The following is a 23,323-nucleotide window of genomic DNA, read 5'->3' on the forward strand; positions in this document are numbered from 1 at the left end:
TTTTAGAAAATGGGAAACTTATGAGCTTTCTCTTCGTCAAGGAACAAAAAATATCGATTAAACTATCAAAAAATATTTCATTATGAAGAAAATATTAGACTGGGTACCACACGGCGTGGTGCGCTGGAAGTCAACAATGGCCGTTATTTTCGACTGCGTGCCGAGAAATTCGGCGATCTCATTTTTAATTCTCGGGCGTTTCGTTTTAAGGTATATAAACGTATTGAACATTACATATTTAAAAAGGTGAGAATTAGCACATTCCATACATCATTCATATGACACGTAAATCCGACTCGTTGAATAATTATTGCAAGTTTTATTTGGAGATGTCATTATCCTGCACTCCTGTCGAATGGGTTCGACGGTAGCATTGAGAGGATTAATATAAGTTGTACGAGTTCTAACAACATCTTGAGAGCTATATGTGTTTTCATGAGTCCCATCAGGTTTTATATGAGCCAAGTGGTATAAAACCAAACACAGATGCCCAAAAACACATATATCCTCACGAGACTCATAACAATCGATCTCACTGACATATTTCAATCTGACATTGTAAAAGAATTCAAACAAATTAAAATTTGATAAATGCTGTTTCAGGTTATGCTAACTAAAACTGTGTCAAGTGACTTCAAAACATGTAGTTTTCATTCCTTTTGTGGTGTATTGCATATATTCTCCTTTTCAAGTCATCCACTGAGAAATATCTTTCCCTCTCATGCACTATTTTATCAAGATTGTAGGAACCAATCAGAAGTCTATATTCTGGTATGAAGGTAAGATAAAGTTATTTGCATTGTTGCCCATGTTGGGGTTTGCGAACCTGTGGTATTTGCTGTACTTTTACATAGGAATAAGAGTCATATCACCAAGACCAACGAGAGTCATATGTCCATGCTCCATAACATGCTCCACAAGTGTTTTAACTTTACGTTTTAACACAGGTTATATAATACAATAAAAATATTGAATTAAGGAAATGCTTTTAAGATATTAGCAGACTATGTTAGTTCAGTATCTGCATCGCCTCATCATGGTGGAATTAGGCAATGACTTTTTATGTTCCAAAAGTAAGTACATTTTAAGCTGCTTTCAGCATTATCCCAATGACACTGTGTGTTGTCACTGACACACAACAGGTCAGTAAGGTAAACAAACACGCTCTAACTAACAGAATGAACATATCTGTTTATGAAATTAATAACGTCAAATCTTCTTTCTTGTAAGTCTGAATGACTTTGAATGACAATGTTAAGAAATGTTGGAGCATATGAACCAAAGTTCCTAAAAGACACTTCCAAATTCTTCCAGACATCGACTGTAGCAGGGTGAGTTAAACATTTAAGTCCACTACTAGCTGATCCTGGTATGACAAAGAGACATAACCCTGTACTGCAGATAACACCACTCCCCAGACCAATGTGCCATGTCCTACATCTAAATATTGATAAACTGGTGATAGTTTTAAGGTCGAACACTGCAAGGTCATGAACTTTGCCAAACTCTCCAGAATCTGCTCACTGATCTGGTCCGAGGCAGAGAAGGAATTAACGGCCAAGTGTTGCAGATCACAGCATTTCAAGCTCTTACCAAACACATGAAGCCAGTTAAAGCTGGACTGGGATACTGTCTGTTAGTGGAGAGTAAATACTCTGCTATTCCAGCCTTCTCTTCTAAATGATATCCAAGCTGTTAACCCTGTAATCCTGTGTTGGAGAGTCAATATGGCAGCCACCTTAATTGAAGCTGTACCGACACTTCCCATGGATTTTGTGGTTAGGGAGCAATTCCATTCCAGAGCGTCAATATTTGGACTCTCTATTCAATAAATTCTCCGTATCACTTTTGTGGTCCATGTCAGTGGACATATTCAGAAATAGCATGTTTTACTTATTGGTTGTGAAGAGGAATAACAAGGAATGGTTACACAAATTACCAAAAGGCACACAGAGGGAGAGATGAAAATCAACTAATCTGGATGGGTAAGCTTCAGGATATATTCTCAGAGGTTCTGTCAGGGTATTTGTGAAATGAATGTGAGTCAGTTTAGTTCTACGCCAGTGATAGCAATATCCCAGCAATATCCCAGATATATCCCAACAGTATCTCAGTAATATCCCAGCAGGTGACACCAGAAAAGTGCTTCACACATTCATCCCACATGGAGAATTGAACCCAGGTCTTTGGCATGACGATGAAACGCTTTAACCAATAGGCTACCCCAGAGCACTGTCTGTAGTATGAAACTGCTATTCCTGCCATGATGGCATCCTTGATTGGGTATAACAGGAAATGAGGCTATATAGTACTTATGAGTATGATAAGAGATCATTCAGTTTTTTTATTCCATCCAAGCTAAACTTACCTTTCTTTGCTTTCTTCTGTAATCTGACAGTATCTGAAGCCGCTTTCTTTATTTCCTGTCTGGCTTTCTTATATTCTGAAACACAACCATCATCCATATGTTAGCTAACAACAACAAGCATTTACATCATAGTTCTAATGCAAGCAAAACAATTTTAAAGATTAACATCGTCCTTCTTCCATAAGCATGGTGAGATCCAAACATTTACATCATACATCACTGTATTCAAAGCCAGATGACCAGGAATCCAAGAAAGCCAGTATTGTGAAGCAAAAAGCTAATTGGCATGACAGTCAAGAGTTACCTACCCTTAGCATGATCCTTGTCCAGTTGAGCTACGACTTTCTTCCATTCTTCCAGCTTGTCCTGAATTGGTGCCACTAGGGTATCCAACATGCATCTACAGAGGTATGCATACAGGAATATAAAATCTCCAGCAAGACAGAATAACTGGACTAACTCCGCATGTGGTATTCTTAAGTTATTACTGTGTACGTTGCTGTCCTATTGGTGGAATATAGCTAATGGTGCATTAATCAAACAACGAACAACTGTCCACACACAATTTTACTGCATCATTTTCATCCTTGCTTACATCATGACATGGTGAGTTTTACGCTGCTTTTCATACTATCACATGGTGGACACAAAAATGGGCTCCACAGATTGTACCCATGTGGGAAATCAGACCTGGAGCTTCAGCTTGACAAGCAAGTGCTTTAAATGCTTGGCTACCCTACCACCTGAGTGAGTAAATAGCTGGATGAGGTAAATGAAGCGTATATTAAATATTCAAGTTGTATTGCTGCACTGACCAACAACCAAACCAACTGCTAACCAAAACTCACTTCCCCTGCCAACCCCACCTCCCACAATTACCAATTCACTCACTCACTCAATCCTACTTGTTCCCTCCTAAAACGCCACAAGGTAAATGTCAACAGGTCACATCAGACTTGATGAGATGTTATAGGACAGGAAGTCTGTCAGTGTTGTCACCACTTTCAGGTCAAACTGACCAGCGACTGGGTCAGTGTGCTTCTACAGCACTAGATCTTCCTAGAGGACAATATCGTATAAATCTTTAATATCTCAATCAATGTTGAAGCAGCATGCTTACCCTGTGAATGACTTCAGTTTGCTTTCTATACTTCTGTGTCTCATACAGAGTCGGGTCAGAGCTGATCCAATTTCCTTGGTGGCTCCTGGAAAACAAAGAATAATCATCAGTAAATAGGAAAGATAAAATACTTGCTCAGTGACAAGGATGTACCAACATGCTGCTTTGTTGTTCAAAAGCCTGTCAGTTCCTATCATGGAATCATGGAATCTGGTAAAAACAATCATAGGTTTGTCAAGAGGCATGTGTGGAGATTCTGGTTTAGAGTTGTGTCCCTAGGGGCATCTTGTGTGGAAGTAACTATTTGTAAGAAACAGGTGTATCATTTTAAATGAGGCCAGTTTCAGGAAGATTCCAGCAATATCATGGCGGGGAAATCAGAAATGAGCTTCACACAATAGTGGGCTTCATACCCATGTGGTTAATCGAACCTGTGTCTCCGGCATGACAAGCGAGCACTCTAGCCACTAGGCTACCCCTATGATTGACCATACCAACAGTTGTCAGCAAACACTATTTACTATCACAGTATCAACTGATTGAATAACAACATTTACACAATCCAGGGAAATTACACACCAAGGGCTGAAAACAAGCAGTTACTTCATCAGCCGATCGTTGATTTATTTTGTCAAGAAACAGCATTGCTGCACACATTTCATCAACAGAATAGACCATTGGCATGGACTCTTCCCATCATCTCTGTATCCAACAAATCAATAATTGGACAAACATGTCACTATCTTACATAATCCAGAAACAAACAGTTACACAATTTCTGTTAAGTCAAAGACTTCATGAATGCATCTGTATGTTCATCTGATGAAAACACAAGACACTATCAAGTTGAAAAATGCTTCTTTCAAATACTCTTCCTAAGGCTATTGACTGACAACACAAGCCTGGAAAATCGGAGAGATGCCTGACCAGAATTCACCGTCATGGAATTCGCAATCTCACCAGACCCAGCTCTATAACCACCAATTTATACTTGTGTGTGGCAGTGAGTGAGACACAAGAAATGGGCATCTCATATTGAAACCATATATAGTCAATGGAACCTAGGTATTCAGGGTGATGAGCAAATGCTTTTACCACTGAGCTACCCCCTAACATCCTTTTGGATTAGGCAGTATAGCAATGAGGTGAGGTCACATGGCATGAAACGGTGCACTGCACACCTCTGAACTTCTTTCAGTTTTACAGTGTTAACCAACTGAGATACCAAGCTGTAGGTTAACATTGATACAAACTATACTGATATGACCCAATGAATCACTGGGGATGCTGTGATGCTGAAAGATATCATCAAACACTCTGATGTTCTCTTTAACAGACAATGGAGATACAGAATTGGCATCACCCCCGAACAACTACTTTCAGAGGACAATCATGTTTCACCACTCTAAAGATCATACATGCCTATTTATTGTATGACACAACAATTTTTTCACTAGGTAGAAAAATATCCATGTTACAACTTAAAAAATGAAAAAGTAATGAAAGAGCTTGTGGAACAGATCTGTTGGGAAACATTAATAAAATAATTTTCTTTTTAGGCCTTTTACCATCTGTTACAGAGTACTGGGACAATTCAGGTGAAACTTCAACATTTTTCCAGCCACATTAGCAGATACATTACCATGTTGGTATAAACAACACAGAATTTATTTCCACAACCCTGCTTGCACCGAACATGAGACCTCTTGCCAACCTTCAAGGTTGGTGAACAGCAGAGATATCGACATTACATTCCCCTCACAACTAACTACAATAAGCTGCAAAACATTTGGTCCCAATGAGCAGTTAAGTGTGAAATGGGTGTTAAATTACATCTTCTTCTTGTCCCTTGTTCCTCATTGTCAAATGTATTTCAATAGGTAAACCCAAGGTAAAGAATGTAGTGAGCATGTTCTCGTTTAGATCGTCTAGCTGATTGCTTTGAACACTTGTCTAAGGTACATGGTTTATTATGGGTGTTCTGACCATTACCTGTAGTAGGCGTGCAATTCTACACAGTTTATGTAGAACAGGTCCATATCACAGACAATGAACAAACAGTTGTAGATATAATCTGCTCATTTGACCAAAGAATTGAACAATTTTAGGAATCTGAGTTTGTGCTCCCCGAGTGGACATGATATTTGTAGAGTGTTTGTACAAAACACATAAATCGTGTAACTGAATCATTTTACCATTTGTTTGATAATCAGTAAATGCTTATGAAGGAAGAAAAGAAGAAAGCAGGGTAGAGAAAAACAGCTGGTTTTAACTTTTCTTTTCATGCAGTACTCTTATAACTTGCAGGCAATGGAAGCTTAAAACTTGGACCAGACAAGCCTGATCAATATCCCAGATCATACCTCATCAGTGTGTGATGACACAACAAAGTGTGTGACTGAGTGTGAGTGTGAGTGTGAGTGAGTGAGTCAGACAGTCCGTCAGTTTAGTTTTACATCATCCTCAGCTATATTCCCGCTATATGGCAGCAGTGTGTAAAATCATGTCTGGACCAGACAAACCAGTGATCAACATCAAGAACATCAATCTATGCATTTGGGAACTGATGACATGTCTAAAATGCTAGCAAGTCTTTGCAACCAATCCTGTTACTCGCTTATTATAACAAGCAAATGTTGCTGAAGATCAATTCTAACCTGGACCTTCACAGGTAGAGTGAGTGAGTTAGTTTTACATCATACTCAGCAGTATTTCCTTTATATGGAAGCGGTCTGTAAAAAAATCAGGACAAGACCAAACATTCCATGATCAACATCATGAGCATCAATCAACATATTTGGGAACTGATGACGTGTCTACCTAAGCACCCAATCCCGCTAGCCGTCTCTTATGACAAACATAGGTTACTGAAGATCAAATCAGACATGGATCACAGTTTGAGTGAGTGAGTGAGTGAGTGAGACGAGTTTAACACTGTCTTGAACAATACTTAAGTAGTTCATCTTAATGTGGTGGGAATGTAAGACGTGACACAGATTTCAGATGTTTTATGCCCATAAACATAATCTGGCCAAACTAGGGTTTGAACCCAACAACAACCTGTTTCTAACCCAAGGGAAGCAACTCTGTACTGTAAACTGAACCTTTTACACTATGTTGCCAGGACAAAGATAATTTCCAGGTAATCCTACCAAGCCTCCATAATGAAAATATGTGAACACTATGAAATAAAGTGCCACTTAATACCTCTATTTGAAAGGAGCCCAGAGAATCTTTTCAGAAAATAGAAGAAATCTATCCTGTCAAGGTATTGCAGACCTGCTTAGGAGATTTGGGGATATGTCTTGGAATAAGTCTCGGGATAAGTCTTGGGATTTTTACTAATCACATCTATCATGCCATTTTGTGTCAAAACACACAGAACCTTTTAAAGTTGATGATAGAATCATGAGTTCCTGTCACAAAATACCAGTTATCTGCATACCAACTGTAATTTATTTTAAATCCTGCAAGTCTCCCAAATCCCCGCTTGTCACCACCATTCTCCTGACATGATGACAACCACCTACATGGAGGCAACACTATCACCAAACAGTGACTGCCCTACAGGACAGTGCAAACACCAGGCACATCATGAATGTCTGAACAGTTGACCTTCGACCTCCGTCCGACCAATATCAAACACAGACACAATGGAAGCTCACCCAGGCTCCTCATTGACAAACGCAGCCAACGATAGCGTATCTTTTACCTGTACTATGAAACACACCTGTCTATTTACCTACTGGTTTATGTCTGTACACAGGTGATCAATGCACACCTGGTTAGTGTCAATACAGGCAAGCCACTGCTCGTTAACAGGTAACAGCACACTTCATAGGGGGTAATTCTCTTCGGGCTTAACTAGACATTTCAAAAGAAAGGGGAGATAACTAAAGCAAAATACATGTTTGATGGATGGATTGCAACAGATTTTCTAAACAAACAAACCTAATAAAAGAGTATTACCTGTATTTGGATCTAGTTAAAGCCAGTGGACTGACATTCTTAAAATAACAGAATCGCCTCTAAAAGTCTTCTGCAAGAATAATTTCTAAATTTGTATAGAGGTTAATCCACCAACTGTTGGCCAAGTTCACAGCAACCTAACATAAACAATCACATTCATCCCTTTTGCATAAACGTATGCAGCTAAGATCAAAAGTTTAAACTAGTTGTGTGGACAGTATTTTTGTTACCAAAGCCAAAGTGCAAACAGTCTAGTTTTGTGGTGCTTTATTTAATGCATCTGAATATAATTTTAAAAAATCTTAACAGCAGTATCATCAAGAAGAAATCAACAAAAACATTAAAATCAAAAGACCCCTTGAAGACCCTGACAATAATTATTTTTTTCCATAATATAAGAAATTTTCAATGCCACTTACTTTAGAAACTGCAAATTTCTTTCAGAAAACAAACTATACTGGTTAGGAAACAACTATTATTTATCTGGTATTAACTTTTTTAAACCACTGGCAAGCAGCATGGAGGTGAGGAGATTGCTGACCCCTGTTAGTACCCCACAGAAGGCATCTCTCAGTATGACTGTGTTACAAAGTTATCTACCTCCTTGTGATCACAGACAGGTGTTGCCTCCCCTTGTCACAGGTATGCCAGGTAACAGCGAACACCTGTCCCAACCAGGTGACCCTGTTTGTACAGTCAGGTACAAACCCCAGGCTGTAACCCCTTGCTCATTTCTAAATAGTTTGTTTCATGATCTTTAGGTGAACACTGCAATTAGCAGTATTCCAGCTACATGAAAGCAGCCTGCTGATGATCAATATCATGAGCATCAGTTTATACAATTGGGATATGTTGCATTTCCAAATGGAGTGTTTCCTTCAACATTATAAAACAACAGTGAATGTCTACATGTACAAAATTGTCTGCACTTAAACTGGTTAAGCTTTCACATAGAAATACATAGAATATTTTTCTATCAACAAAAATTTGATATTTATTAAAGTCTTTTAAATCACAAATGATGCAAATTCAAGATAGTACTCATCCATGTGGATTATATTTTATGCCGCAGTCAGCAAGAAGAGGCAAACCAGTGTTTGATAACATTAGTATTCACAAACAGCAAGGTGACTCGAACATCTTCATTCCCATTACCCACCTAATACAACAAGACCAAATGTAGGTGGCCTATTCTGATTTTAATCAAGTGAGGGAGCAATTTGAAGAATTCATAAAATGACAGTCCTTGGTTTCCTTATAGAGAGTAGGGGTCCATCGTAGCACAGTAGTTAAGGCATCTGCTCCTTCCGTTGGGCTGGGATCGATTCCTTAAATTGGTATGATGTCTACATAAACTTTCTGGTTTCTGGGGTTGCAATGATTCCTTTCGATTCGATTCATCAAAATTTGAATGTGAAACATTAAATTTTTATTTCCAATAACCATTATCACTGTTTCAGTGCGATATTAGAATATTTATTCAAATCATTTCCACACAGCGAGACTAAATTTTACTACAACTCCGGCAGTTTTGAGCACTGAAATAAGGCAAAACTTGATTGGTTGAGGACAGGCTAATCATCCAATGGAAATTGTTGTCAGCAGACACGGCTCAGCTGACACTGGATGTCACAGTTAAAAAGCCAGCTCTGAGAGTTCATGAAATCTGATGTTTTTACTTATATGAAGAATAGAATAAAAAATGATGAAATCGAGGGTCAAATATCGACAATCAAATCAAATCAAATCAAATTAAATTGTTGCACCCCTGCTGGTGTCCGTCCCTTGCTGTGATATTGCTAAATACTGCTATAAGCAGTGCAAACCCTACCTATTCTCATGCCCATTCACCATCACAGGAATTTTTATCTTTTCCTATGTTCCTTAGATGTTCCACTAAGCGATCATCCAGCAGATGTTCATCAACCAAACAGTGTTATCATTTCAAACTCGCCATAAAGAATCCACTCCATCTATACATTACACAAGCACACACATGGCCTTTGGAAAGTTGAGCATGTCATCACAGACGTTTCCTGAAGATCAGACCCTTTCCCTTTGTAAACAGCAGCATCTGAGGAAATTAATGAAGCTTCCGAGGCAGATAAAACCCACTCACACATGGTATCTACACCAGTAAAACAAGACTGGCTGATAAGACACCAAAACTGACAGCAGAAAAAAATCTACAGACAATATGTTTTGGATTTCCTCACAGACAGCCCATGTTCCAAAGTGATTTTGCCAGTAATATGATGCTACTCCCATATTTTGCCATATTCATACAACAGCCATGGTATAAGATCGCCTGTATGGATATCAGGCAATATCTGTCCGTCTTTTCGATCAGATACCAGACACCTGGTCTATGAATACATTTGATTCCATGAATACATTTTTGTTCTATGTTTGCTCTATGATAAGACTCATCAGTCTTTGACATTTACATTTGTATTAACATCATAACAACACGAAGGCTTTAGCTCAAACAAAGTTAGACAGAAAGTAAGAGAGTTGAGAAAGAGTGAGTCAGTGAGTGAGTCAGCAATTGAGTGAGAGGGTGAGAGGATGAGTGAGTGAGCGTTCTAGCTTTACACAGCTTTTGGCAATATTTCAGTAATATCTCAGCGAGACACTAGCAATATGACTGAAAGGAAGACTTGTCCACATGATCAGAAGCTTATCAAATATTCAAGAGGATCAACCTTTACATTTCAATCTCTCTAACATTTCTCAGTCGTCCATACTAATGTAGCGTAAATCCAATGTCATGATCATATTCATAAATGATTGATCAAACCAAAATGAACAAAAATGTATTCCTTTCCACCACCCAAACTGATCAGGATAACAGGTGGGTCTAGGACTGGATAACTTCTCCATACCTGGCTATGGAAACAGGATACCACATCTGGCTACCCCTTACAGTACAGCAGCAACCTAACCCCCCATCCCCTTCCCCAACAGTCAATGTCCTACAATGGCTGATGACAGTGAGGGTCTCCTGTACTGACACCTCTGTAATTACAGTAGTACAGTTATCATGTTGCTCCAGGTGATCCTGTCAAGTGACACAACACTGCTAGCTGGTCAGGCTATACCCTTCAGGTCTAGTTGGCAACACTGTTGAACACGAGGAATGTTGACCAACCTAAATATTACTCCAAACAGTATCACTTCCTGACTCACTGACCTCTACCCTTTCAAGGTCAAGGCTGAGTGAGCTGATACTGATGGTCAAGCAAAGAGGCTGATAAAGCCCCACAAGGAGATACCCAGTTATTCCTAGCTTCTTTGATGACAGCCCAAAGCTAGAGTGATTAGTCAGCAAATTCGTGAAAGATAGATACAGGGATTACTCAGCTGCTGCTGAACTGTATGGTGGCCTATTCAGACAGATGTTGCCTTTCATGTTCAAAAGATTCACTGATGTATATGAATATATAATACATGTAATACATGAAAAGAATCCATTAAAAGCAGGTGCCATTACTCATGATTAACTCAAACCTGAAACCGATTCCTGTATTATTCCTGGGTTGTCAAGTTGCTGCCAGTTGGACAAAACTGGACCTAGTTTTTCAAAGCTTTCTTCGAGCGAAGATAGCTGTCAGTCAATGTTAATGTATGGCACCTACAACCATTTCAACACCAGGAAAGCTTAAAATCATCTAGTTTCTGGTGCGAAACAAACTCCTTCACCAAGCATGACTCAAAAATATTGTACAGACTCTATTTCACAATGAAGAACATACGAAAGATGTACTCTGGGAAAGACATGTTTGTTGTCTGCCATATTTTCAGAGCAGAACCATCTGATCATATGGTCAGCTTTGACAGACTAATATATCCTATACCATTCTAGTAAAACAAGGACTGTCTCAAGCTTCTACTCTATGGTCTGTCTCATTTACTTATTCCCTCTCTGTGGGGAGTCTCAGCCACAGGGTTGATTGGATGAGGATGTCTTGATCTGCAACATGGCTGACTGGCTACTCTCATGCACTTTGTGGTGCAGGACACATAAAAAGCTTGTGAAGCAGCCAGGTTTCATTCCCCACATTGGTAAAATGTGTAAAGCCTGTCTTTGGTGCCCCCTGCCATGATAATGCTGGAATATTGTTATACTCACTCACTAACTCACTCACTCACTCAGGACACCAATCATGATATATATAGATGGAGTATTTCTGTCATATAACCAATTTTTCTCTCACTGACATTAAAGCAACAACAAACTATCCATTTTCATCCAAATTTTGAATATATCAGGGATTGGAAAAGGAAGGGGCCATGGGCCATTCTGCACATTAGAATGGAAAATGGCCCATTAAAATTTTTAAGTTTACTATTCACACAAGGATAGTGGCCCCTTCTATATTCAGAAAATGGCTAATAATCCTGAAAATGGCCCATTATCGAAGTTTTCTTTCCCAATCCCTGATACATTACAATGCAGGGACGTGTAATTTTACATAATCTATCATTAACATTAACTGTTCAGATGTGACTCAAATTAACAATGAACGTTTAGCAGATTTCATCCACGTGGTGTTCTAAAAATGTCAACATGACAAGATGTGTGTGATTTTCTACATCCATAGATACATGAGGCCATAAGGTGAGTCTACAGTTCAGTAATGGAGTGGGCAGGAAGAAACTCACAGACATATCACGGACCTATTTCCACACATAAATGCAATTCATTCTCGCTTTCATCCCTCTGATCTCACATTCCAGAACCTGCCCATGGTGGGACTGTATCTGGTTCCAAGGCAGACCGAACAGATATGGAGAGCTAATCCATTCCAGAAGCAAAAACAGCCATGTGTTTACCTGATAAACTCAGCACCAAGGTAATTTGAGAAGAAACAATGTTTGAGAAAATTCCATGTTTGAATGCACAAAACCTGGTGGGCTGTTCATGTTCCGATGACAGATTATGCCATAACTATTTTGAACATGCATTGGCATTCCACAGGATATGTGAAAGCTATTGACCTGCACAGCAATCTGTGAGGTGATTAATGAGCAAAAACATAGTCTGTGCTGAACATGAGCGTGGCTGCATATTCTGTTCCAAGGAAATATGGAGAATTTACCAAAAAAAGTAACCTTTGGATCAGAAACATTAACATTTCAAACAAGTTTACAATACCTTCTACTGACGGACGTTTGACTGAATGTTGTTTTATGGCATACCTAGCACACATAACAGCAAACTACCTAAATGAGTGAACCAGACCTGTATTATTCCGGTTGTCCGACAGTCATGACAACAGCAGGACAGGAAGCCATGACCAATGACCAATGGTGGCAGACAGAAAGACACAATCAGCCAGTTAAAACATCACTCTCACACAAGATTCCAGTTAGTGAATTCTGAGGACTGTTGAAAAAAAAAAACCTCCCTGACGATCACATCTTAAGGTCTCAAAATTTGTTTTGAACGAACAACAAATAAATTAAGCGCTGAGGTGCAAACACACAAAAAGCATGATTTCAATGTCCTCCATCATTCCTGACTCTATGAACAACATACAGCAATATTGCAAAAAGCTGAAATTCATTGCTCTCCCTATTAGGTACCCACAACTCTGCCCTACAGCACTATATGTTCATAGCAAAGGCCGACATCTCAATTTCTGTCCAGTTCCGAACTTCATACAAACATAAACAGGAAGGACCCTTCTTGGCTGGCTAGGCCATGTAACTCAAACATGTCCCGTCAAGCATAATACCACCCTTGAGCTCATCTACTTCCGGCAGCGGCTGTATCAATCTAAAGTCAAAGACAACAAGGCCCTCTTATGTTGGTCTCAATGCAGATCTCCTCTGAGAAAACACTGCACTTAATCCACTGCTTCTGACACAAGTAATTATGCCAGGCTTGTCAGGTCTTGTGTTGCAACACAATGTGCATCGGTTACAGCTTCTTAAAAGAAAAGAAAGATGACATTGTGATGGAACAGGGTTATTCTGTATATAAACATCCTTTATACCACTGGTTGCACATTTACAATAACTTTCACTTTCAAAAGAAAATTTCAGGTTACGGAAAATAATCATGCACAAAATGCAGAAAAGTGAGGACTGGAAAAACATTTTGAAAGAAAAACATCTATCCTTTCATCTTTGTGACAAGGTTTTAAGTGTTGGCTTGGGAGCATGTGAGCGATGCTGGCTTGAAAAATCAATATGTAACCCAGACAGACTACAATCAAAATTCAGAATTATGAAGTGAATGCAATAACTTTTCAAAATCAATATGATTCCTTTTAAGGGAAATGACGACTGGGTGTAATGGGATTTTGTCATGAGTTTCAAAGTGATGGAATAAGCAGCAGGACCGGAGTGAAAGTGAAATGGCAGATTATTTTAGAGGTCTGTCAGTCACTCTACTTCATCAAAAGACAACCTGTCAAAAGGCAATGCGTGTCACTTCAAAACACTGCAGGAAATAGGAACATTATGAATAACACAGAAGAAAAAGAATGAGCATGACCTGAAACAGTATCTTGCTCTTTTGACCAGGGGTATCACAATCATGGCTTAATGCCAGTGTTCTCCACTAATGAGGGCATAGTCTTGTAACTAATGGTGAAATGTATGGTCAAAGCATGATCATACCAGTGATTGATAGCATGAGCAGCAACTAAGTGTCTGGGTATGACTAAACTGTACCATTCAAGTTACTAGTTTTAGAAACCCAGCTGTCATCATGTTCATCAATGTTGGAAGTCTGGGGTGAGTCAGGAGTAACCTGAGCGCTGTGAGGATGTTGGGTGGAAACCAGTAAGTTGAATGGTGAAGTGAGATGATAAAGCTGAGTTTGAGCTGAGTGAGTGAGTGCATGAGTAAGTGTAGTTTTTTTGCACTTTAAGTAATATTCCAACAAAGGGTGACACCACATATGGGATTTACACATTGTACTCAAGTGGGAAATCAAACCAATGATGGGGACATGATGATCAAACTAGGCTATCCCACTACCTCAACAGGATGGTGATCATGGATGATGGCAAAGAGGGGTTAGAGGATGGTGAAGTTGATTGTTGGGTTGGTTGGGGGCATTGCGAAGCAGCGAGTTGGATAAGGAGGACAATAACAGAACATACATGTATTATGAATTGCTGGAATAATCAATCGTACCTAAGATTGAACAAAGGGTCCAATGGATCGTTACAGAAGCAATTGCAGGTCATCCACTGACAAAGCATCCCATTTTCCAAGTGAACACAAATTAATAGAAGCAGAATAATGTCAGACCAAAGGACATTTTGTCAATTACTATTTCTAATGAGTCCATGGCTCATCAAGAGCATCAGTCAACAGTTCAAGGTCATCCTGGATACCATTACCAAGGTCCCTCCCTCCCTGAAACTTTATCCTCTCCTTGACAACCACTTGACAAAGAATCCTATCTGCTGGATTGGCACATCTTAATATGTCATTAAGAACTAACCTGGGCTGTGTCAATTTTCATTTTACCAGGCAATTTCATTTTCAGTCTGTACAAAAAGAGCATGTGAGACTTGTATGCTTAGTCGATCCAGACCTATCACAATTCTGGTGACCATCTGGATCAGTGTAGAATGAGTGATTATGGTTTTACCCCACTTTTAGCAATATTCAAGCAATATCATGCTAAAGGACATCAGAAATGGGCTTCTCACATTGTACCCATGTGGGTAATCGAGCCCAAGTCTTCGGCATGACAAGCAAACGCTTAACCACTAGGCTAACTAACCGCCTGTATCAGTGTGGAAAGTTCGTCATATGCTTATGTTTGTCATTCATGGATCAAGGTTTTATCCCTCCAGTTGCTTCAATGTGACCTAGTCTTGATACCTCATCAAGTCCTTCAAAGTGACTGGCCATGGATTACAACCGCCTTGCTTCACATTCCACAGTGCAGCATCAGAATGACCATCCTTCATGGTGCACTATTCACCTGTTATTCACCCAATACATCAAGACGCAGAATCAAAACAAAATCTCCGACACGACAAATGCATTATCACTGTCCCCTATGCATCAGGATCCGTGACAAAGCCCTATAACTGACTGTTCCTCTCATGCTAGACACAAAACAATTACATTCCACTTGCTTTGACTAATTTGCTTTCCTCATCAGCATCCAAAACCCAACAGCAGGATTCACTTCAGTTGAATATTCAATACTGCCAAATCAAATCTGAGACCATTTCAACCATTTAATTCAAATATCCCACAAAGAAGGACAATAAAAGACGTCTGATCCTTTTAAACCCCACATCATCAATACTTTCCCAAAGGATCTGCTGAGGAAACAATTGCTGAAATAATGGATCAAATTAAACAAAATGGCTGCAGTTTAAAATCCGCAATCTCATCAATGCTTGCCATGAGCAGGACATGCCATCTCCAACAATTATGTCCGTAAACACATGTCACATCAGATTTACTATTGATCCACCCAGTTTTAATAAGTTGCATTCCATCTGGTCAAAAGTTCATCCATCTCGTTTCAAACCCTCTTATATTATCCAATCTGTTCCAAACTCGCACTTGTTCGTTTTCCCTTCACCTTCATTGATGAGTAAGGGGGGACTATTTCTAAAGCTTCTGCATTTTATAAGAGGATTAAGATAATTACAGGCCATCAAAACACTTGTGACAAAATCAATGTCATTCTCCTCCGATATGGAACTTTATCAATGGCTGCTAGAAACTTTGATGTCGAGTGACTGCATATGAATGGTGGAATCATTGATCTTGGCAATCAATATTCACACAGGGGGTTACAAAAATGTTTCGGAGGTCTATTTTCACAGGAAAATTGCCTCAGTAGAAAAATTTAAGAATTTAATTAGGAGAATGGACAAGAGCCCTGTTTCACAAAGCCTTGGTAGCAGCAGAATTGTCTTAGGTTTCTGCAAAGGGTGGTGCTATGAGCGCAGCAGTTGCATTATTCCAGCTCGGCCCCCACACATTCCTAGCAATGCTATCATATTCTGTTAAACTATTTCCTAAACTTAAAGAGGGTAGGCATTGAGAAACATGAGCCAAATCTGAATATTATTCTATTTCCTGATCTTGTGAAAATCCATGGACCATGTATTTTCCATCTTTTTGTGATTCCCAATTTAATACTGATCTCATCTACTTTAAGTCTTTAGGAAAGTAGTACTATATATACATATACTACTTCACACAACTGTTATTATTCATGAGGGAGCCATCATGGGGCATGCCTGTGATCACTCATATGAATCATACCCAAATTCCTGAAGAAGCAATTTTTCAGGTCACCAAGCAACCAGAGGTTTCATGATCACCATGGTAACCCCAACTTGCCCAAGACCTTCCAACCCTCAGGTAATGCAGTAAGATACCAATCTTGAGACTGAGGTTAGTATCAGCAGTCGTGTGGAATAATTCACGACTGCCATGACACATGTACATATTGACTCAATATTTGATAAGAAGGTGAGCTGATGCATCGTGACAGATATCCCAGATGCAATATAGACGGGCAGCCTGGACAGAGAATGCATAATATGTCATAAGTAATTTTTGTTGATGCTCATATCAAACAACAGGATAATTGAAACTCTGTCAGATGAGTGATTGTCGGTGTTGAGTCAGATATGACCTTCACCTTCCACATTAAGCATCCTTCTATAATTTCAAGAATAAATGAGTGAGTATTTCAAAATGTATCTGGCCATAATATTCCACATGTCAAGCTATATGAAGGAGGTGTCTGAGTCAACTATGTTAGCTTTATGAAAAATTGACTGAATATGAGCAAGAAGCACACATGATGAAGCAAGCACATATTGCAACAACTGGACTTCATCCAGTTTGGTTTCACAATTTTTTTGCAACATTCCAGCAATATCACCGCAAGCAATACCAGAAATGGGTCATCATCCAGTTCCAGGTGAGAGGTGTTCAGAATAAAAGCTGAAATAAAATCTCAAGCTAACAGCCGACCATCCTTTGATAGAATGAGTAGGACACTGTAAATACATGTTGAGAACCCTTGTAACAGACACAGCATGGGAGCATCACTAACCATGAGCTTTTCATTCTATACAAATGTGGTCAATTCCCTAAGAAATATAAACACCAGGACAATGTTTGCAGGGTTCTGCCTGACCAGCAACCAGCCTACCCCATGCCTCCTCAGCAAGAATGAAACACGATAAACAAACTCCCTGCCAGCCCAATAAAGGATGGTTCTGGACTGAAATCCCTTCTCCCTGACTACCAGTTCGTGATTCACATTGCACTGTACCTTCCCCGGTAACCAGTACACTACACACCTCACAGACAGTAATCTGTACCTGTAGTGTGCGATGCGTACGTAGTGTGTGTGAGTAACTCTCAGATCAATTAAACCTTGGCAGAGTTCCACTCCGAGCAGGAGGCAACACTGACATAAGTCTGGCATATAAATTTATCACAAGTTAGAGTCAGGTTGAAGTTTATCTGTTTGAATTACCACTTGCAGCAGAAAAAGCTGTATCAGCTATAACGTAAACGACCTTGTCGACCTTGAATGCACAGAAGCTTAAGAAGCTGAAAGTCTTATCAATGAGTGCAGGAGCATTGCCATGACTCAGTCCAGGCTCACACTGAGGCTGTTTGTAACCATTCTATGTTGACTTGTCATCTCGGATTGCACTGCAAACTTTGTCTATTTTCTCCACAATGCGTCAGTTCTAAACAGGCCCTTTTCTCCCAGTAACAAACATTTTTTTTCAGTTCCAATTGTCCTCGAAATTTCATTATGTTGACTTCACACAAACATGAATAATTAATACAAAGCATTCTCGTGTCACTAGTTTTCAAAATAAAGTGTGTCTGTCCTGCAGCTCTTAATGTTTTGCTATAGTCACTCATCAAGAGCAATGTTTGTTAAACAACGTGATTCACAGGGATGCTATGTACAACAATGCATGTTACAAGCTCCATACACCAACTTTTCATTACACACACCACCTGCTTAGTATCTGGCAAAGAATGAAGAAAATTATGACAACACTGCAGTCCTCAAAGACCACTGACATTGCCTAACTGACAACAGAGGCAGTAGTTGGTTTACCAAGCATCAACTCTAAACAAAGACAATAGCTCTACAATGATAGTGTTTATTCATATGTAAACAATCCCATCACTGTTGAATGTATCCTATCAGTGGGTGTGGGGAGAGTCTTTGACGCCTGCTCCTTGCCAGTTTTGGACTCATTCCAATGGTCTGACATTATGAATATCTACACTATACCAGATTAACTTTATCAATGTGCATGTAGTTGCTATAAACTAATTACAGGAATTACATCCACCCATCCCTATTTGTAACAGCCTTCTTTACCCCATGTTTTTGTCCTCAAGAGCAGATGAACACAAGAACTTTTTCATTCTTTTACCAAATTCAAATGCTACCATTAACAGCACAATATGCATGGATCTGGTTCATCAAAAACATTATAACATGTAACATTTCCTATTTCAAAAACATTGCACAGAAAAAATCATTAGACTGACTGAGGATTGGCAAAATGATGTTATTAACATTGCACTTGACTCATTCCAGTTGTCAACAGCCCTCCGTAAATATTCTCATCTTGACCAGACAATCCAGTGATTGAAATTATGAGCACTAATCTTCTCAAACTACGTTAGAACTATGCAATCAAAGAGCTAAACATTCACATGTAACTTCTGCAATTTCAAATTAACGAACTTCCCAGTCTACATCAGTTAGTCATCCCCCTGACGAAAAATAGCATTCATGACTAATTAAACTTGAAACCATTTTTTAGGCTGGGATTTCTTACACAAAGTTTTCCCTACAAGCTGCATTTCCTGCTCAAATAACGTTCCACGATCACAATCGTGGTCCCTTGCCCTTGTGTCAGATCATCCTCTAGGTCGTTTCATGTGGAACTATGTAACCGGCATGTAAACACTTCCTGCATGTTAGCGATTACTCTGTATCCCACATCTGAACATACTCCTGTGAAAGGCCTTTCAAAGGTCGACAACCATAAGGCCTGTGCTTGCTCATCATTGTCCAATCCTCTTGCCTCTACTCATGACTTTAAACCATGCAGTGCAGGCTGGTTACCCAACAGGCTTTGCAGAGGTCAGTCCTGAAGTCTGCAAATGTCAGAACTGGCTCTTAAAACGCAGCAAGACCAAAGGTAAACCCATTATGTAATCCAGACTGGTTTCCCTCCAATGCTGGTAATTGCCGCCTGCTCGACTATCCACCGTTGTCTCATGAGGCAGAAGTTAAGAAAATGCTGCCCTTCTACTAATCCCTGTCACTTATGGTCTGAGAAATCCCTAATAATGTCGCATCATATTGGTACCTACATCAGAAACAGCAAGCCTTTCTACTGGGATCACAAACGGGTTTAGCTTGCCAAGGCCGAAGGAGAAGGAATGGCGACCCAGGGTGACTAAACCATCACTAGCTATAGTATTCATTCAGGAGGAGATATTGGCAAGGTAATTCCCTTGGCAGAGTGTATGAATGTCAGTGTCGGGATCATTATCCTTTCGGCTCTGTCCCAAGATGAGGGCTTATTATTTCTCCTGTCACACTAACCATGGCCACCCACATCAAAGGGGAAGATGAAAAGCTGCAGTACTCAGGCAAAATATGTTAGTTCCCTTGGCAATGACCAATAAATTCAGGGAAATGGATTTGTTTCATCCATGGAGAGATGGTTTCAAAAATTATCATTAAGGCAGAAATATACACAAATAAAACCTGCCCTGAGCAATAATTATCATGGCTCAACAAACGAAATTCTGGAAACGAAATTCTGGAAACAAAATATATTCACTTAATAACTTTCTTTTGAAATATTTGACTTATCTCTAAGATAATTAGTCCACAAAAGTATGTTTGTCCTAACAACTTTCAGGGACAGATAACAGGAACTACACCCACAACAAATCATTTTAGAGGAAAAATAATCAGCCCTTGTATGATATCATTGGGTGTGGCTTAGCTTGAACATAATACATCAACAGAGTCGATAAAACTAAGACTGACAGAATATATAATACTGTTTACTATTGATCAATACTGTTCACATTCTTCCATGATCAATGATGTGACACCATCTGAAGACCATGCCGCCACCACACCCATTACATTGATATCAGCAATCCTTTGCATCTTATTCCTGTCATGCTCAGTCAGCCTGCAGCCTCTCTTGTCCTTGAAGCCAAAAAAGTTGGACACTCACAAAATCAACATACTCCAGTGCCATTTCCAGAAAATGTACCATTTTTGATAGATGCTGTTTAGTAGCAGGGGTCTAAACCCATTTTTGACAGACATACGCCAGTACAAGAAAAGCGAGTGTGCGAGTGTGTTTAGGTCACTTTTAACAATATTCCATCCATATCAGTGGGGGCTGAACAAACACTGGGTCAGCGGTGTTATGAGACAATACTTTGGCCACTAGGCTATCCTACCATTCAAGTACATGAGCCACTAAATTGATCACAAATGTTTTGCATTACTTTAGAATACCTAAAATCTGTTCAAGGTTGACCTGTCAGGACAACTGTCACCTTTATCAGCTGTATACTGGATAGATGTGGGTGTAGGAATGGCTGTTTGTTGTTTCATGCTACTCGTGACAATCAAGTGGTTGACATTATGAGCATACATTTATACGACTGAAATAAAACGACATGCCATAGTAACTAACAAACCCTAACACCTTGTTCACTTAGTTGTTTCTTACACACAAGGGTTACTGAAGACCAGTGACTGAACGATAGCACCTTTCTGGGATTTCAACTGGCATCTTCTGAAAACCTCACCAGCTCCCTGATCAGGGCAGTTAGAGCCTGATAATGATCACATGAAACACACATGCCAAATTCCCCACAGCTCTGACCACATAAATGGCCACCTGTAAACATAAGGGCTGGAGAATTTGGGACAGATGCCTGGAGTTATCCATAACAAGTCAGGGCCAGCATATGGCCTGTGAGGAATGTTGGAGAACTGATTGAGCCCAGCGGGAATACTGGACACCATTCTGACAACAGTTCCTCGGTACACTGCAGTTTGGGTGAGTGTGTAGGGCTTCATGTCACTCTTAGCAATAAAACAGCTATACCCTCACGTGGGTCACAAAGAACTGGTTGAACATGCTTGCACCATGCAGGGAATCCAAATCTGGCCTTCATCGTAACAAGACGTATGTTACTCCAACCACCTTGCAGGTTAAGAATATCCAAAGCCAAAGAAAACAGTCTGTTCTGATACTTATCCCTCACAAGCAGAACACAGTAAACCAGAACCCTGGTATGCCACTTTTAGCCATACTTCAGGAACTTGATAGTAAGGAATACGACAGGCAGGCTTCATATGTGAGGAATGGGACCCAGATCTTTGCCATAAAAACTGAATAATCTAACTATAAAGCCTACCAAAAACCCCATCCAGATATAAGCAATGTTCTGAATTTCCAAGGAAATAAGCAAAAAGTCAACTGAACAATAATCATATACACCCTCAATTTTGAACTTTCATCTGAAAATACACACAGCGTGGACAGATGATGAAAAACTTCTATAACTTCTGTCCAAAATTCAAAAAAAACTAAAGAAGATTTATTGAGAAAAGAATCAAAAGGCACAGTCCAATTTCACCTCGCATGTGCACACCAGATCAGCGATCAGTCAGCAGCACAAGCAGGAGGTAAGCACTACTACATTTGTGTGTCAATGTCTACCAGACAAGCCGCAACAAATGCCTGACCGGTACCTCAACCCAACCATCCTCCAACAACCCCGATGCCATAAAACGGCACACCTGGACTTCAGGTCATAATAGATTGGCCAGACCTGACTCTACGAGCCACAAATCAAACTCTGTCCTTATTCAGACTGACATCCAGCCTAAACTAACACTTCAATATTGGGATGCAATTTTCTGCCAGACTAACTAGCCCTTGAACTGGTTAATGGCTGTATTTTTCTCAGAACTGTATCAGATAAACGTCTTTGAGTACCTGGCTAAGCCTGCGTAGCTACATTAAAGACAACATCAGAAGTCAGCCATTAAAAAGTTTGGCCTCATAATGAAAACTTTATTCAGGCTTAAACCAAAACAGATGGATCATCTAAAGTCATTTGTAAGCCAAATTGTGATCTATCCTTTTCAGTACCCTATGATAGGAATAAACTATGTTTATAGCTTGCAAGTAAATATATCTATGCTAGTCAAACCAGTGGTTGAAAGTATGACCACCAATCCACTGAATCAGCTCTTACTTGTGACAATGTGATATTTCTTTTCAGTCAGCTCTCATGACCAGCATACAGTACTGGGTCATTTCACAAAATGGCATCTCCAATGGTCACAGCACTAAGAATGGTTTCAAAAAAGAATCCAGTTGACCTTTGTCTCACCAAGAATACCAACATGTCTCATGGAATATGCAAACCAAACAGTCAATCAATCAAAACTTATCTTCAACTTTGTACATGGAACTGAAGTTTACTTGCACTGAAATGCATGCAATCTTAAACAGTTCTGTGCGACAAAAAATGCCTAAATCAATCAGACATAAATGCACCTGTCTTGGCATGCTGCTCTTGAACTTTTCAAAACTACATAAATGCATTTGCTAATCTCATTGAAATGAAAAGCAACATAAAATATTTCAACAATCACATGAAGTCTGCACCAAAAGCAGATTCCATTTCATATGACAGTACTAAACCACCAGCATGAATCACTATCAAATAGTGATGATACAAGAAATTCAGGTGAAAACAAACATCACAAACACATGACAATGCAAGGGAACTGTTTATCAGCAAAAAATGAAAAT

At 39.5% G+C, this 23,323-nt stretch overlaps 1 protein-coding gene across 9 annotated transcripts in view; it reads right to left on the reverse strand.

The window, feature by feature from the left end:
- LOC137257721 (protein MTSS 1-like) overlaps nt 1-23,323 on the reverse strand; it is a 288,334-nt gene that overhangs the window by 221,413 nt on the left and 43,598 nt on the right. For all 9 annotated transcript variants that reach the window (XR_010954602.1, XM_067795126.1, XM_067795122.1 and 6 more), the window contains exons 4-6: nt 3,489-3,573; nt 2,677-2,768; nt 2,369-2,443 (exon numbers count right to left, since the gene is read on the reverse strand). Coding sequence is in view for 8 of the 9 variants with exons in the window: in XM_067795126.1 (XP_067651227.1) it covers nt 2,369-2,443; nt 2,677-2,768; nt 3,489-3,573 (252 nt within the window). In the remaining variant the exon portion in view is untranslated. The remainder of the gene's footprint in view (nt 1-2,368; nt 2,444-2,676; nt 2,769-3,488; nt 3,574-23,323) is intronic.

This window comes from Haliotis asinina, chromosome 12, assembly GCF_037392515.1.
Source record: "Haliotis asinina isolate JCU_RB_2024 chromosome 12, JCU_Hal_asi_v2, whole genome shotgun sequence".
In the NCBI taxonomy this organism is placed as follows: Eukaryota; Metazoa; Mollusca; class Gastropoda; order Lepetellida; family Haliotidae; genus Haliotis; species Haliotis asinina.